The sequence below is a fragment of the Leptopilina boulardi genome, unplaced genomic scaffold, assembly GCF_019393585.1.
Source record: "Leptopilina boulardi isolate dan_hultmark-lab unplaced genomic scaffold, ZJU_Lbou_2.1 LbouV2_281, whole genome shotgun sequence".
In the NCBI taxonomy this organism is placed as follows: domain Eukaryota; kingdom Metazoa; phylum Arthropoda; class Insecta; order Hymenoptera; family Figitidae; genus Leptopilina; species Leptopilina boulardi.
The window spans coordinates 141,026-158,368 of record NW_026137842.1 but is presented as its reverse complement, the minus strand read 5'-3'; the positions used below and the strand labels follow the sequence as shown (position 1 = coordinate 158,368).

The following is a 17,343-nucleotide window of genomic DNA, read 5'->3' as shown; positions in this document are numbered from 1 at the left end:
TAAATTTTTTTCGAATACTTTAAAGTAAATCAATAAAAAGTCAAGGAGAAAATCCTGTTTTATTATTTCTTTAGAAAAAAATTTACCAAATATTTATGAAATGTTACTTAATATCATGAAAAAGTTTTCTGAATAAATAACTTGATACTTTTGTTTATATTAGGCTTAAGGACCATAAACACTCACTGAGCAAAAAAATTAATAACGTTTTTAGAATCTCATAACATTTAAAAATGATTTTTAATATTATATACCATTCATTTTTGACAATCACTTCATAAATTTTTCTATATTTACTCTGAAATTTGGAGGCCCATGAATTATCTCCAAATTTCAAATGGCCTAACACTGAATTAAACTAAATTCAATTGGCCTATAAATACAAAGGACTAATTATTACTTAGCCTGATCTGTATATCAACTAATTCTCATTTGGCCTAAACTTCATTTGTTACCCATTTATGAACACAAAGCATAAGAGAAAAAAGAACAAAAACTTGTTTTATCACATTTCCTATCACGCTTCGCGGTTTTAAGCAGGTTACAAATAAAGTTTAGGCCAATGGAGCAACAGGATGGATTAATGATAGAACAATTAACAATAAGGATACAGTAATTAACATTGAGCAATAAGCATTAACATTGAAATGAATATATGGGGTAAAATTCGTATAGCGTACTAAGTGAAAAAAGGTTGATCGGATCGGACTGTAACAAATAAAGTTATCGTAATTCTGACGTTACTAAATGAAAGTTGACATAATTCAGCATCCAACGAGCCCTATATGAAGTATTTTGGATTAGTGCGTTGTTAATAATCAATTGGCTAACATTGCAATTTTTTATAAACAATCCTCTAATCCAAAATAGTTCGTAGCTTCAGAATTGCAATCACTTTATTTATTTTTAAAATACTTCATTTTTTATTAACATTAATTAATTAATTAATATCTCCTACAGTTTTAGAAAAACCTAACAATACTTCTTGGTTAAAGTACTCACCCCTAGGGCTAAACTATGTGCAAGTTACAGCCCGATCCGATCAACCTTCTTTACATTCTCATCATAAATGAGAAAGTATTCATTTTGGTCGATTTTGACTTTTTTCTAAATGAGATACATCAAAAATTTTATTTAATTCTAAAAAGTTACTTTTCTCAAAACCGAAGTCATTGATTTTCGATTTTTTTAACGCAATCATTAATGAATAAGAAATATTTTCACATTTAAGCAAAAGTGGTGTTTTTTATCGTTTAAACGATATTTGCAATTATTTAGGTCGTTGCATAAAGTTTAGAGTATGTATTTTAGAAATGAAACCACTTCAATTTCCATTTCTTTGGTAAGTCATTTGTCGTTCTAAAGTTTATTTCACAAACGGGAAAAAAAGATTCAATTAATTTAGAAAATTTATCAAAAAAGCTTGTAATGCTTATGGCATTAGCGACGGCACAAAGGGTCCAAACATTGTCAAAAATTAGTCGAAAACATAAAGATAAATGAAAATTCAATAAAAATTATAATAACAGACAAAATTAAAACTTTCGGAGTAGAGAAAGCTCAACCAATATTAGAATTCCCCTTTTTTAAACAAGAACCAAACCTCTGTGTCTTAAGTACTTTATTAGAATATCTTAAGAGAACAAAAGAAGATAGGCCTCGAAACTCAAAATTTTTGTTTTTAACATATAAAAAATAGGAAAAGAACTAGGCGCAATTGCGCCTACATCTAGGGTTTCGTGGCGCTTTACATTTTAATTAAAAAAAAATAAATAATTTAAAAATAAATAATAAAATTTATTTTATAAATTTTATGTACTATTAAATTTGATTTATTTAGCAAAATTTTTATTATAAATTAATTATAAATTATAAAATATTAATTTCCATAAATTAATTCTCCCCCAGACAGTAAATTCGAAGAAAATCAAAAATTGGCAAAATCAAAATTCAAAAAGGTAAATGAAAGAAAAAAGAAAGAGTGGCTGTGGAGTGGAGGTCTTTCTTCTATCATTTATCTTTTTTGATTCGCTAACAAAAACATTAGGTAAAATGTCCATTCGATAATGTCCACTATTAAGACATGTCAACTATAGGGACATGTAATGTCCATTCGGGAAAATGTCCATTTAGTAAATGGAGATTTGGGATCTGTGGGGCCCCAAAATTTGAATTTGGGAGCTATGGTGCCCCAAAATTTGAAATTTGGGATCTGTGGTGCCCCAAAATTCGAATTTGGGAGCTATGGTGCCACAAAATTCGAATTTGGGATCTCTGGTGCCCCCAAAATTCGAATTTGGGATCTGTGGGGCCCCAAAATTTGAATTTGGGATCTGTGGGGACCCAAAATTCGAATTTGGGATCTGTGGTGCCCCAAAAGTTTAATTTGGGATCTGTGGGGCCCCAAAATTTTAATTTGGGATCTGTGGTGCCCCAAAATTTTAATTTGGGATCTGTGCCCTAAAATTTGATTTTGGGAGCTGTGGTGCCCCAAAATATACTACGGACAGACGGACGCCAAAGTGAAACTATAAGGCTTTCGGCCATGGGCCACGAAACCCTAAAAACCCTATCACTCGTGCACATCGCAAACTCTGAGTCGATGGATAAAGGACATCCTTAATAAAAGTGGTATCGACACTAAAATTTATACAGGTCATAGTACCCGCCACGCCTCAACCTCAGCAGCTGCTCGAAAGGGAATAAATATTGAAAAAATTAGACAAGCTGCAGGTTGGTGCGAAAACTAAAAAGTATTCGCGTCATTTTACAATCGACCTTTAATAGAAAATGTCGGTGAATTTGTTTCTAGTGTTTTTGATCGACAATAAAATATTTCTAAAAATCAAAGTTGCAATTTAATGCTTTAAACATCTACAAATTTGATCTAGAGGACGAGACGACGTAACATAATTGAACGATTAAACGAACTTAGCTTAAATGAAGTTCAATCGAAATTATGTAAGTACGTCTCGACCGAATAGATCAAACCCTCCCTTACCCAAAAACCCTAACATATATAAATAAATTGCGATTTCACGTAAGCAAAAGCGTAATGACTACATATACATATACATATTACGTTTGCCACTGGCTTCTATAAAAGTATTGATTTCTTGAAAAATTTTGCAAATCAAAATTAGAAATAAATTGAACTAAAAAAAGATCTATTTTTTAAGATATTCTATTTGTTTAAGACAAAATAAATTTATTTTTATGATAAACGATTTCTAAAGAAATAATTTTTTTACAACGAAAAAATCTACAATTTGTTGCTTAAAAAATATTTTTTAATAATTTTTTGATTAATGAGGACTACAAGAAATATTTTTTAAGAAAAAAAAAATATAAAATTTACTATTTAAAAAAAATTATTTCTTTTTAAATCGTTTATCATAATCGTAAATCATTCTGTATGTGTAAATTTTAGCCGCAAGCAGAAAGAACGGCAGAAAGTTTTGGAAATAGGCGAGATTGGCTTTAATTGTATTGTGGAGGTGAGTATGGCGGGGATAGAGCCGACCCTATCGAAAATTCCGATATCGAAACCTATATAGGAAACTATATGGGAAACTATATTGTTTCCCATATAGTTTCCTATATAGGAAGCTATATATGAAGCTATATAGTTAACTATATAGAAAGCTATGTTGGAAAATGGGACAGGCAACGATATAGTTTACGATGTAGTTTACTATGTAGGAAACTATGTCAATTCCGATTTTCTTTTTTTTTAATTTAAAAAAATATTATTTAATATTTTTTCACGCAAGAGTATTCTTAAAACTCTACTGAGAATTATTAAACAATTTTTAAATTTAAATTATAATTTAATAAATTATTAAATTTTAAAAGAGCATTTATAAATGAGTTCCCGGTTACACATATGTAACAAATCTAGATCTCTGTTACAAAAAATATATTTGTTTTTATTTAGCGTCAATAATATAAAAAAAAAAAAAAAAATTCTTCCGACGTGTTGACTCTGAGACGCGAACCCTCGACCATCATAGCTCTCAACCGCACTGGGAGCGCCTTAACGGGCTCGACCAGGGGAGGCTATGAAATATCTTGAGAAAATGTCTCTTATAACGAAAATACTTTAAACAGATACTTATATTATTTTGTAAAGTCATCAAACAGTTTTTCAGATGTTTATTATTACAAAGAGTATATTATTGTATACATATATTTTTTTCCAATGGTATATGCGTTTTAATACCCAATTTTATATTCGGAGTTTATTAACATCATTTAATTTAGAATGACATGAATTTAAATTTTAATCAAGTGAACTCTGCATAAATTTCAATTTTTTTGAAAATAAATTAAGTAACAATGTTCGTATAGCAAATTTTTTTTAATAAACTAATGTAATTTGTATAATGCTAATACTTAATTACAACTCACTTTAAACCAGAATTTTCTTATATGAAATTAATGTGATCAAACATAAATTATTACATAACTACAATTCAATAATTATTTTTTTTTAAACAAGGAAAATAAGTTACATTGACAGAATTCTCAAGTTTTTAAAAGTTCCAAAAAAAGTTATCAAGCAACAAAAATTTACGCACAATTTTATTATTTTTAAACACTATAATATTAGGGGTACCTCCAATTTTAATAAAACTTGGTATACTAACGTATTTTGGTGCGTTAATTATGAAAATGATAGTGAAAATTGAAGCAAATTTGATTATCATGGTAAAAACCGACAAAATGTTTAAGGCGAAACTTGACCATAAAAAACACGTTAAAATCGTTGTTTTTTGCGATTATCTCGTAAAAAAAGCAAAATTTCAAAAAATTTTTTTAACAAAAGTTATAGATCTCATAGAACACACATTTTATCTCGTATATATTTTTACCAAAAGTGATCATTTTTATATGTTAGTTATGGTTTTTTAGATTTTTCTCAAAAAATTATGATTTTTGGTAAAAAATGCATAGGAGATAAAATGTACGTTTTTTGAGATCTACAACTTTTGCCTAAAAATTTTTTCGAAATTTTGAGTTTTTTACGAGTTAATCGCAAAAAAAACATGATTTTATGGTGTTTTTTATGGTTTTTACCATGATTAATCAAATTTGCTTCAATTTTCACTATCATTTTCATAATTAACGCACCAAAATACGTTATCCTATCGAAAATTCCGACATCGGAACATAGATTGTAGCCTACATCTGAAACGTTATCTAAATGCATATAGGAAACTATATCGGGAACCATATGGGATGCTATATCGGAAACTATACAGGAATCGATGTTGGAAATTTGGACAAGCAAAGATGTATTTTCCCATATAGTTTCCGATATCGTTCTAAAACCAGATTTAATCAATTTGAACTATATTAATCATTTGTATCGTATTTTAACACATTATATTTAAATATTTATGTGCATTTTCATTTTTTAATTTTGATTAATAAGATGAAAGTAGAATAATAAAACTTAAAATAATTATTTTCTGGATACAATATATTAATAAAATGTAAATAGTAAATATATGTAATTGTAATTTTTGTCTATGAAAAGTAATATATTATCACAAGAAGTCAAAATAAATCTTTTTAAACGAGAAAGGTCATATGATTAGACAGAGGGCTGAATAAATAAAAAATTTATACATTCAGTCATATTTTATTAAATAATTTTATATAACATAAAATATATTTGAACAAAATTATAACATTTTTTCAAAATTAATGTTTTATAAATTATATGAAATAACTCAATTTTTTTTGTTTTAAAAAAAAACAATTTAAATGGTTTTTCGAAAAAGTAAACTTTTTAAATAAAATCTTAAAGTCAAATTGTTAAACAATTGAAATGGCGATGAAACGCGTTTTACATATACATTTTCCTAGTTTTCAATAAAAACTTTTTTTCTAATTCGTTAGACTTCTTCAACAGACGTAAAATTTAATTTTCTTCTTGAATCATAAATTTTTTCTGTCATGTAAGACCAAAATTTATTGACTCTGGATAATCTCTTGCATCCAGTCACTTTACTTTCCGTAACCTTATTTTGTAAGTGATCTATTAAAAAAAAATAAATATTTTAAAAAATGATAAAACTAAATGGGTATAGTTATAATGAGCAAGATGTTGAATTACTTATTATTATTTTGCATTTCTCGGGAGTCAACTGTTTGCTTTCTTTATCATATGTTAATTTTGAACTGTCCAAACACCGCTTTTGTAATGTAGTGGTCCCCCAAATGATTTCAGCCAAGTCCTTAACAAATTGCGAATCACGTTGAGTCTTTATAGACTGCCATACATCCATGTGGACAGAAATACCTTCACAGATCTGAAACTTTTAGAAAAGAAAAAATCTTGAAATAATTTAAAGCTAAATTTGAATAAATTAATTCATGACTGAATGTTGACAAACTGCAATCATACTAAATTAAATACTATAAATGAAGAAATTACAAGTTTTTCGCTTTTACAAATTTTTTTAATTTGACCTTGATTTTTAACAATTTCACCAATTTACATCTTGTTTCTAGAAATTAATTTCTTAACTTGGGACATTTCACGTGAAATGTCTATATATTCGCAATTTTTACTTGGCGCCAATTATCTACCGCGAATATTGATAACATTTTTCAAATTTAATTCAATGCCTTGACATTTTTTTTAATTACATTAATAATTATCTCATTATATTGAATATCACTTACTTGATCTCTCTCGTCTGTATTGGTATCATGTTCATACATTATGCTTCGTCTTTTTCTAGGATGTTGAATCCTTTCACTTATACTTGGTTCAGGTATTATACCATTTAATACTTAAAAATCATTATTAATATTATTACCCAGATAGCACGTAATCTTGCAGCAAGTTTGCCGTGGTAGATTTGCAATATTCCGGTACAAGCTTCAAATGTCCCACCACGGCAATATTGCACGACAATTTTGCCACAGGATAGCCATAACGTTGCAGTAATTTTGTCGAAAGCTTGCGCGAGATTACCTAATTTTGTAGAAAATTAAAACAAAATTTTTTCAATTTTATACAGTATTAAATCATAGAATCTGTTTTAAGGAAGTTTCGGACAAAGAATCGGAATAAAAGTTATTCCGATGTGATAATTTCGTATTTTATATGAAAAAGTTGAACTACATTTTAAATTCTATGTAGTAAAAGCTTAAATAATTTAATTGCCAACATTTTAAACAATATAAATTTTTATTTAAATTAAAACTAAAAATTTCTGTCATTAAAAAATGATTTAGGTAACATAACCTAAAATTAGAAAATAGTTCTTTATGACAGAAAATTGTAACTTTATTCCAATGCAACTTTTAATTGTTTAAATTGTTGAAAATTATATTCCTTACGCTTCCATTAAGATAAATTAAAAATTTAATATATCTTTCTTATTAAATACAAAATTATGACATTGAACGACTGTATGTGAGATTCCGCCTTAATACTGTATGAAATTAGAAAATTTTTTTTTTTAATTTTCTTAAAATTAGGTAATTTTGAAGCTCAAACATTTAAAACTTGAACATTTGAAGTTTGCATAAACTTTCCGCAAGATTACATGCTATCTGTGTATCAACTGATAATACCTACCATTTTGGGTTTCAAAAGATTCGCCTTCTCTTAACAATGTGGTATCATATGAAGAACAATTTCCCATTAAATTTGAATGCGTGGTCCCTCTTTGATCTGAAAATTTTATAAGAATATTTAAGGAAAAATAAAAAGAATTTTAATTAAATTTCACTTCCTTGTTTTAAAATTTTTTTTCGACGTTAGGTTAATGACCTGCTACATTTTAGGTAATAAATTAAACAAAGGTAAAAACTAAATAAAAAATACCTACAAATAAATTAAATAAATAAATACTAAACAATTAGAATTTATAAAAAGACAAAAATTCAAAGTCTACAATTACAAATTCCAGATAATCATTATCTTGAATTTGTAATGATAATTTTCTTACGCAAGAAATTAATAAATTCAATAAGTAATTAATGTTAAAGTTACCATGATACTCTTCAGTTGATTCCTCTGCATTGTTTGGTATTGTAGATTCGAATGTAGCTGAACTTGGACAAGAATAAAAAATTCTTTTTTTTGGTCCTAAAAAAGTTTATATTCTTGAGTATTAATAATGTAATTAATAATATTACCTTAGTATTATAATATGAACTTCAAATTTTTGCAAATACTCAGCCCCAAAAATAAAACTAAAAATGAAATAAAGGTTAATCATTTACTATAATGAAATATTTTTCTCTACTTCTTCAAAAAGTGAGTTAGTTTATCAAAGATTTGAATAATTTATATTTAATATATTTATACTATTTTTTCATATATCTCTGTTGTTATTATCAATAGTGCTGCGTTGTCATTAAATAAAATATTTATTGACAATTTCTTTTTTGTTTAACGTTGTGGACTTCAAGTTAATTTATTATTAATGAAAATAAAATTCATGAAGGTGAAACAGGAACCGAATTATCAGAACCCACATAATTTTGGATATTAAATTTTTCATAGGTTACATTTTAAATAAATTTAATTTTGGCTAAATTAAGATGAAAGGCAATAAGAAATAGTAAGAATTTGATTTTTTAATTATTTGATGCAAATACTGATTACTTAACTGTCATTAAATAAATATTTACTTCAATAAAAAAACCATATATTTAAATTAATTAAGTACTATTACTTTTAAATATTGAATTTATTGGTTTAAATATAATTCATTTGATTTAAATAAAACAACATACAATAAGCACAATGCAATTAGATTTTTGATTCACGTTGTGATTCCATGGTTAAGTTAGAAATTAAATTTCTTTATTTAAAAATAAGTGTATTTTAAAAAATTGGATTGAAAACATTGAGGAATTGAATCTGATTAAACCAAAGAAGCAATTCAGAAATTTTATTAAGAAAAATTTTAAACATTTAAGTTCTAGTTCAAAAATTGTATATAATTATTGTATAAGAATTTCCTATTTTATAATCAGGATTTATAAAGATAAATTTTGGACGTAAATATTATTATAGTGCTGAAAATCTTAAGTTTTATATTTCAATAAGTCTCTTACCGCAGGCTTCTTTTTTCTTTTGTTTTGATTTATTGACCTTGTACAAGATTTCGCCCTGCTTATATCAGAACTACCGAAACTCATATTACGCCTGTTCGGATATTTCAATCTTCTTTTACTCTTTTTCTTAATTATATCCGATTTGCTCACTGAAATGTAAGAAGAATATTAGCATTTAAAAAATTTTAAATTGAATTACAAAGAGAAAAATTGCAAAATATTTTTAAAACAAAAATTATAATTTTTTTCAATCATTTATTAGTAATGTCGTGAACATGAGCTTTAAAAATGAAGTAACTAATGCAACTAAAAATTAATTCTATCTTCGGAAGTAGCACGTAACATTACTGTAATGTTACATGTAATGTTAGTAATATTACAATGTAACATTACAGTGACATAACAGCAATATTAAGTAACACAAGCATAAAATTTTTCACACGTGCTTTCTAGTATTTAAATTTTTTTTAAATTTATAGAAAAGTATAAAAATTAACAATGTGTGTTTAAGAATTAAAAACAATATTTATTTAATGGTACTTACGGCCTAAAAGAAGGATGTTTCCATTCAAAAGAGTATCGTTTTCCTTTTTTCCATTGAACCATATTTTATATTTTTGATTTAGTTTGAAGTCGGATTCATTTTTTGGAAAAAATTTTTCAATCCATTCCACTGGCACCACTTTCTGACAACCGTTGTTGAACAAAACGAGAGCCACTTTTATAGTCTCCATAACAAACACGAAGTTGACCTCAGAAAATACAAAATAAAACTCAATAAAACTGTACCCGGCAGATCTTCTGGTACCCACTACTCGGTCAAGAAAAATTGTCTGCTCTTATCACGTGACTGACAGGAGATATTACGCATACTTTAACGTTTTAAAACTTTCAAATGCGGGAGGGAGGGAGGGAAAAATAATCCAATCAGCATAAGCGCGTTTCTGTTGGATCAGCCAATGACGTAACACTATAAGGGTCCTAACGACACAAAGTTGAGGTTAAAATATATCAATCCTCGGAACTCACCTTGTCCATATAGCGAAAACATCCCTATGTTTGCTACGCTTATTATTTACTGGCATCCAGGATTGACTGTTAACATTCAAATTCTTGTTCGCGGAGTTTAATTTTTGTTAATTGTTAATTAAAAAAATTACATAATTGAATTGGACTACAATTACCATAATATAATAAGAGGTGTAATAAGAGGAGCAGTATTATATCAAGTAAGTAAAATTGTTATTTTTTAGTGTTTACCAATTAAATTAAATAGGTGATATAGCAGAAAATAATACACGTTAAGTTTTTTTTGAAAAAGGGGAGACGCGCGTCAAAAATATATTATACATATAAGGGTAATTGTAAAAAGTTCAAAACTGATCGACGATAAATATATGATATGAAATCGTTGGCTTTATAAGTATATTTCAATCATTTGTTCATATGAAAAGAAAATATTCTATTTAAGTTTATGGATGCAATACACACCACTGAAAGTATCTTCACGACAATCCCTTATAAAATTAATCTGTTCTTGATTGACTAGATATTATTACATATTTTTCATAAGATGTCATTTAAAATTCAAAATTGTTTTATTAATTTCATAAGATAATAACAATCATCATGTGCTAAATTTAACTATTTTTATCTGTCATACATATCCATCATACATAATTATGGGAAAACAGTAATTCAGAACTTAGATTATTAGTGACAATGAAAGAATATTATTTGTAGAAAAATTTGTATCAATATTTAAGTATCATCAGTATTTTATCCATAAAATCGTCTTACAAGAAGATTTCGAGAAAATCTGCAGAATTTAAATAAAAAAAATTTAAATAATAATTAAATGTTAAGTTTATTTATTTGTAATGTTAACGTATTATTATGAAGAAATTTTAATTTAATTAATTTAATAATAAATTATAAATTAAACTTATAATAAATTTGTGTTACTGCACTTGTTTCTCAGATAGATTTTTCTTGCATTGACATTTGGAAAAGCATTTTCCTGTCGGGAGGCGTCGATATGTAGTAATTTATTTTAATCTATGTTCATCACTAAGTATATGGCAACAATATTAAATAATTGTTTTAGTAAAGCATAAGTCAACATGTTTTGTAAAAACTGTTTTAGCTTTATATTTCGTATAAAATAACATTTTTTTCAATCTAGGGATTAGATAACATCATGAACAATAGCCGTAGACCAAAGAGATATAAGAAATATTTACATCCAGAATCGGAAAATGTTATGCCATCTTCTACGTGGTACCGAAATAAAAAACAGCGTAATGGAGAAGTGTGAAACCATTATAACATATTGATACAAAAATAACAATTTATGACGAAATTGCAGATTTACATGGAAATTTTTTTCAGGGTAGTGGATCTTCATTTTCTTGTTTTCAACAAAATGCTGAAATACAGATAGAAACAGAAAAATTGCCTTTCATTGAAGAATATGATTCAGACGACACCATGAGTGAACGTGATCGAAACCTTGAAATTGCGCTTTCAGAAGAAGAAAATTTTATAGTAAGAAGATTACATATCTATATTAGGCCTAAGTAAACTGAAAATCGTTAAATTTTTTAAAGTCCTAGTCAAATTTATAAGATCCATTTACTAACTGTTGCACTATCCTCTACGCTCTCATAAAAATCTGCTTTCGGTTAATTCGCTTCCTCTCACATGGGACTGACATTCCCATAAACAGAGTTTTAATAAACATTGAACTAAAATAATTTTTAAAATATTTATTGTAAATAAAGGAAAATATGTCATTTTGATAAATAATGAAGGTTATAACATCAAGCCAAGAAAAGATTAAAATTTTTAAAAATATATTGCAATATTAAAGTCGAAATGATGCACTTGTACCAGAATTATCCATACAAGAGAATATTTTGAACGAGAGTATAATTATTTGTATAATTTGTAAATTTTTTAATAATAATATAGAAATCTAAGAAAATATATTAATAGAATTTTATATAAATATATTTTTTGTTTCAATAATGTGTTTATAATTACAGGCATACGAAACCATAATAAATGATAATAATGATCAGTTTGAAATTGAACGAAATACAAATGAACTGTTTAATCCATGCACAGTAAATCATGCTGATCAAATTGAAAAAGTGGTGGAACTATTTTCTGACGATGAATTAGAATGCCCCAACATGTCATATGCTCAGGTAAGCTGAGCATTTATTATATTTGAAATATTCTTTCTTCATTTTAAGCGTCTATTATTATATAATAATATAATATAATAATATATTATATATAATATAATAATATATTACATGTAATATAATAATAAATATAATAATAGTCGTATTTTTTAATTATTACTGTATTGAAAATTCTGTACATGATCACGTGCAGTTTTCTGTAATATTTTATATATTTATACAATACCTTGAAATACATCTTGGTTATAATATTCTCAGAAAGTTTAATTATATTTCAGAGTGATATGGAGGACAATTTTCTTGTGGAATCATCAGATGACGATAACCTTTCCCTGGCTGAAGATTGTGAACCAATTGAAAATAACGACTTTCCATATAGAAATTGTTTCTCATCCATAGCAGAGGTGATTGGTAACAATAATATGTCAACTCCAATACAAGTGCCAGTAAAGACTACTCCTAGTGAATTATTATTAATGATTCTAAAATATGCAATAGTACACGCGTTGTCATTAATAGAAATCACAAATCTATTTAAACTAATAAACTGTATTTTCGCTTTCAACGTTTTGCCAAATACAAAATATTTAATTGATAAATTGTTCTACCCAAAAAATCGTACAGAACTTCATGCAACATGCACAAAATTGTCTGCATATGTAGGTAAATTTAAACGAGAAACAAAATTTGTAAAATGTAAATCGTGTAAAACCAAGATTAACACAAAAAATTATAAGTACAAAGATTTTTTCGTGACAATGGATGCTTCTTCGCATATTTTAAAACTAATAGAATGTAACAGTACTTATTATAAATATGTAGTTAACGAAAGAATAAACGATAAAGGCAATATTCGCGATATATATGATGGCAAATTATATCGCAACTTTGTGAAAAATTTAAGTGAAAACGATAAACGCAGCTACGCTACTGTTACATTTAATACTGACGGAGCACCGTTATTTACCAGTTCCTCCTACTCAATTTGGCTTACAAATACTTTGTAAGAGGTTTCTTTTAAATTAGTTTAGAAACCATATCGGAAACTATATCGGAAACTATATGGGAAAATACATCTTTGCTTGTCCCAATTTCCAACATCGATTCCTGTATAGTTTCCGATATAGCATCCCATATGGTTCCCGATATAGTTTCCTATATGCATTTAGATAACGTTTCAGATGTAGGCTACAATCTATGTTCCGATGTCGGAATTTTCGATAGGATAACGTATTTTGGTGCGTTAATTATGAAAATGATAGTGAAAATTGAAGCAAATTTGATTAATCATGGTAAAAACCATAAAAAACACCATAAAATCATGTTTTTTTTGCGATTAACTCGTAAAAAACGCAAAATTTCGAAAAAATTTTTAGGCAAAAGTTGTAGATCTCAAAAAACGTACATTTTATCTCCTATGCATTTTTTACCAAAAATCATAATTTTTTGAGAAAAATCTAAAAAACCATAACTAACATATAAAAATGATCACTTTTGGTAAAAATATATACGAGATAAAATGTGTGTTCTATGAGATCTATAACTTTTGTTAAAAAAATTTTTTGAAATTTTGCTTTTTTTACGAGATAATCGCAAAAAACAACGATTTTAACGTGTTTTTTATGGTCAAGTTTCGCCTTAAACATTTTGTCGGTTTTTACCATGATAATCAAATTTGCTTCAATTTTCACTATCATTTTCATAATTAACGCACCAAAATACGTTAGTATACCAAGTTTTATTAAAATTGGAGGTACCCCTAATATTATAGTGTTTAAAAATAATAAAATTGTGCGTAAATTTTTGTTGCTTGATAACTTTTTTTTGGAACTTTTAAAAACTTGAGAATTCTGTCAATGTAACTTATTTTCCTTGTTTAAAAAAAAAATAATTATTGAATTGTAGTTATGTAATAATTTATGTTTGATCACATTAATTTCATATAAGAAAATTCTGGTTTAAAGTGAGTTGTAATTAAGTATTAGCATTATACAAATTACATTAGTTTATTAAAAAAAATTTGCTATACGAACATTGTTACTTAATTTATTTCCAAAAAAATTGAAATTTATGCAGAGTTCACTTGATTAAAATTTAAATTCATGTCATTCTAAATTAAATGATGTTAATAAACTCCGAATATAAAATTGGGTATTAAAACGCATATACCATTGGAAAAAAATATATGTATACAATAATATACTCTTTGTAATAATAAACATCTGAAAAACTGTTTGATGACTTTACAAAATAATATAAGTATCTGTTTAAAGTATTTTCGTTATAAGAGACATTTTCTCAAGATATTTCATAGCCTCCCCTGGTCGAGCCCGTTAAGGCGCTCCCAGTGCGGTTGAGAGCTATGATGGTCGAGGGTTCGCGTCTTAGAGTCAACACGTCGGAAGAATTTTTTTTTTTTTTTTATATTATTGACGCTAAATAAAAACAAATATATTTTTTGTAACAGAGATCTAGATTTGTTACATATGTGTAACCGGGAACTCATTTATAAATGCTCTTTTAAAATTTAATAATTTATTAAATTATAATTTAAATTTAAAAATTGTTTAATAATTCTCAGTAGAGTTTTAAGAATACTCTTGCGTGAAAAAATATTAAATATTTTTTTAAATTAAAAAAAAAGAAAATCGGAATTGACATAGTTTCCTACATAGTAAACTACATCGTAAACTATATCGTTGCCTGTCCCATTTTCCAACATAGCTTTCTATATAGTTAACTATATAGCTTCATCTATAGCTTCCTATATAGGAATTTTCGATAGGGGAGCGTGGATATTCGGCTGCGTTCGACTTAGCTCGGCTCTTTTCTTGGCACTAGCCCCGCCTCGCCGCTCTTCCATCATCAGACCCCGGCGAAAGTCTATAACTGCTTGAAAAGCAATTTTTGTTTTTCTCGACCTATTCGTTCTCTCTCCATTCGGACCCAATTTAAACTTGCTTGGGTAAGAAAGTGAAGATATAGATATTTTACGTTTGTGTAATATTGATCATTTTGGATGTTTTTTCAGTGCTTAAAAACTGAAAAAGTTATAGATAGGACTAATGATTTCTTTTAATTTACATCATAATTGGATAAAGTTCCGAATAAGGAACCCCTCCGATTTTAAGAAAACTTGGTGTACTTACTCTCTAAATTTGAATCAGCGAAATCCCACTGGTTCTCAGTGAATAGTCACTGATTGAAATAGCTATAAGTATACCACTGAAAATCAGCGAATTTTCGCTATTTCAATCAGTGAAAAATTTATTCACTGAAGTGATCAGTGAACGATCACTGGTTTAATTATTAGTTTTCACTGAAGTCATCAGTGAAATAAATATTTATTACTAGTAGTTTTTGTGACAAAAGAAAGAAGAAAAGTTTTCTGATTATTCATTTTTTTATTCAAATACATTAATTAAAAAAATAAAAATCACTTCGTTTTCTTCCCCGATAATATTACACAAATTGATATGCAACAATGCAACAACACGTTGAGCTCCTGTGTTAAGGCCATAAATATAATTTTCAATAAAATTATAAAAAATTTGCAACCCGGGTGGATAACAAAGATTTAACACGTAATAAAATTTAAACAATAGGTCGAAGGCATTGACAGAACTTCCATCCCCTTGGACTAAAAAGGAGTTTTGTTTTAATCCTTTCACGAAAAGGATATATGGTTGGACTGATGCTGATACTTCTTTTCTCACATCACAAACTGTGTTCGGCAAATTTGTTCCTTCCTATAAAATAGAAAATTGTACAGGATAAAAAGTTTGCATTAAATTATTTAATATTAAATTTTTTTTTAAATTCAACTTACAGGTACAAACCTTTCAAAATTTGTAAACATTCCTCTGTAACATTATTTTCCTTTAGTTTCTTGATAAATTCCGAATCCATTTCACGTTGAAACTATTATTCTACAAATTTAAAAGAAAACTTAAGTCTAAATTTTATAAATAATTAATATAACATAATAGTGTAAAATCATGTAAAGCAAATAAGTGAGGTTATGTTTCAATTTAAATAAGTCAATTATTTTTCACATGAGTTTAAATTCATACACTTCACAAATAAGAATAATAATGCATGGTACAAAAAATAATTTATAAAATTAATTATCATTATTTAATATTTTATAAAATTTCTTACAAAAATATAAACAAAACTGATGTAAACAGAAGTAAATCATTGCCAAAATTGGATTTAATTTGAAGTACTAATTGACATGAAACTTACAATAAGGAAGACACATAAAATTATTGTGAATATACTTACTATTTTAACAATTTTATTTGATATCTGTTAATTTTCCCAACTTTTATCTTATAAATAAACATATACGCGTAATGCACAAAATGTCGCGTCGCTTTGATAGAATTTACTGCGCAGAATCAAACCTACAATTTTGTATGTACTGATTTTCCAGCGGTTGTCGCTGATTCTCAGTGAAAGTTAAAGCCACTGAGAAAATCAGCGAAATTTCCGCTGATTTAAATTTAGAGAGTACGTATTTCTTTGCGCTGAATATGAAAATCGTAGTGCAAATTGTCACAAATTTGATTATCATGGTAAAAACCATAAAAAACACCATAAAATCAAGGTTTTTTCCGATTATCTCGTAAAAAACAAAAAATTTCGAAAAAAGTTTTAGACAAAAGTTGCAGATCTCTAAAAAACACACATTTTATGTTTTATGCATTTTTTACCAAAAGTCATTATTTTTTGAGAAAAATGGTCCCAAAGTATTTTGCGGAAATTGTGGGGTGGAGTCTACAGCAGCGGTAAACGGTAAATACTAAACACGGCCTTCGGCCGCGTAAGATGCTGCTCGCTTTTCTTTTTAAAAAAAAGTTGGCGAGAAGGGGTGGATATGGCCGAAAGTATTTTGCGGAATTCGTTGGATGCTGAGTAATGGTGAATATGGTACTGCTCGCTTTTCTTTTTAAAAAAACCTTGGCGAGAGGGGGTGGATATGGCTGAAAGTATTTTGTTTAATGCATTTTTTAAATTTTTGATAATTGAATAAGCT

The 17,343-nt window shown here is 27.3% G+C and overlaps 2 protein-coding genes across 2 annotated transcripts in view; both read right to left on the bottom strand.

Moving 5' to 3' along the window:
• The window catches only part of LOC127282129 (uncharacterized), a 64,286-nt gene that overhangs the window by 28,560 nt on the left and 18,383 nt on the right, over window positions 1–17,343 (bottom strand). The gene's annotated exons all lie outside the window — the stretch shown is intronic.
• LOC127282135 (uncharacterized) lies at window positions 5,781–9,131 on the bottom strand. The gene is made up of 6 exons (XM_051306236.1): window positions 9,091–9,131; window positions 8,018–8,113; window positions 7,601–7,696; window positions 6,697–6,806; window positions 6,125–6,326; window positions 5,781–6,046 (listed from the first exon to the last, which is right to left on the bottom strand). The coding sequence occupies exons 3-6, from the start codon at window positions 7,665–7,667 to the stop codon at window positions 5,904–5,906; spliced, it is 522 nt and encodes a 173-aa protein (XP_051162193.1). The 5' UTR covers window positions 7,668–7,696; window positions 8,018–8,113; window positions 9,091–9,131; the 3' UTR covers window positions 5,781–5,903.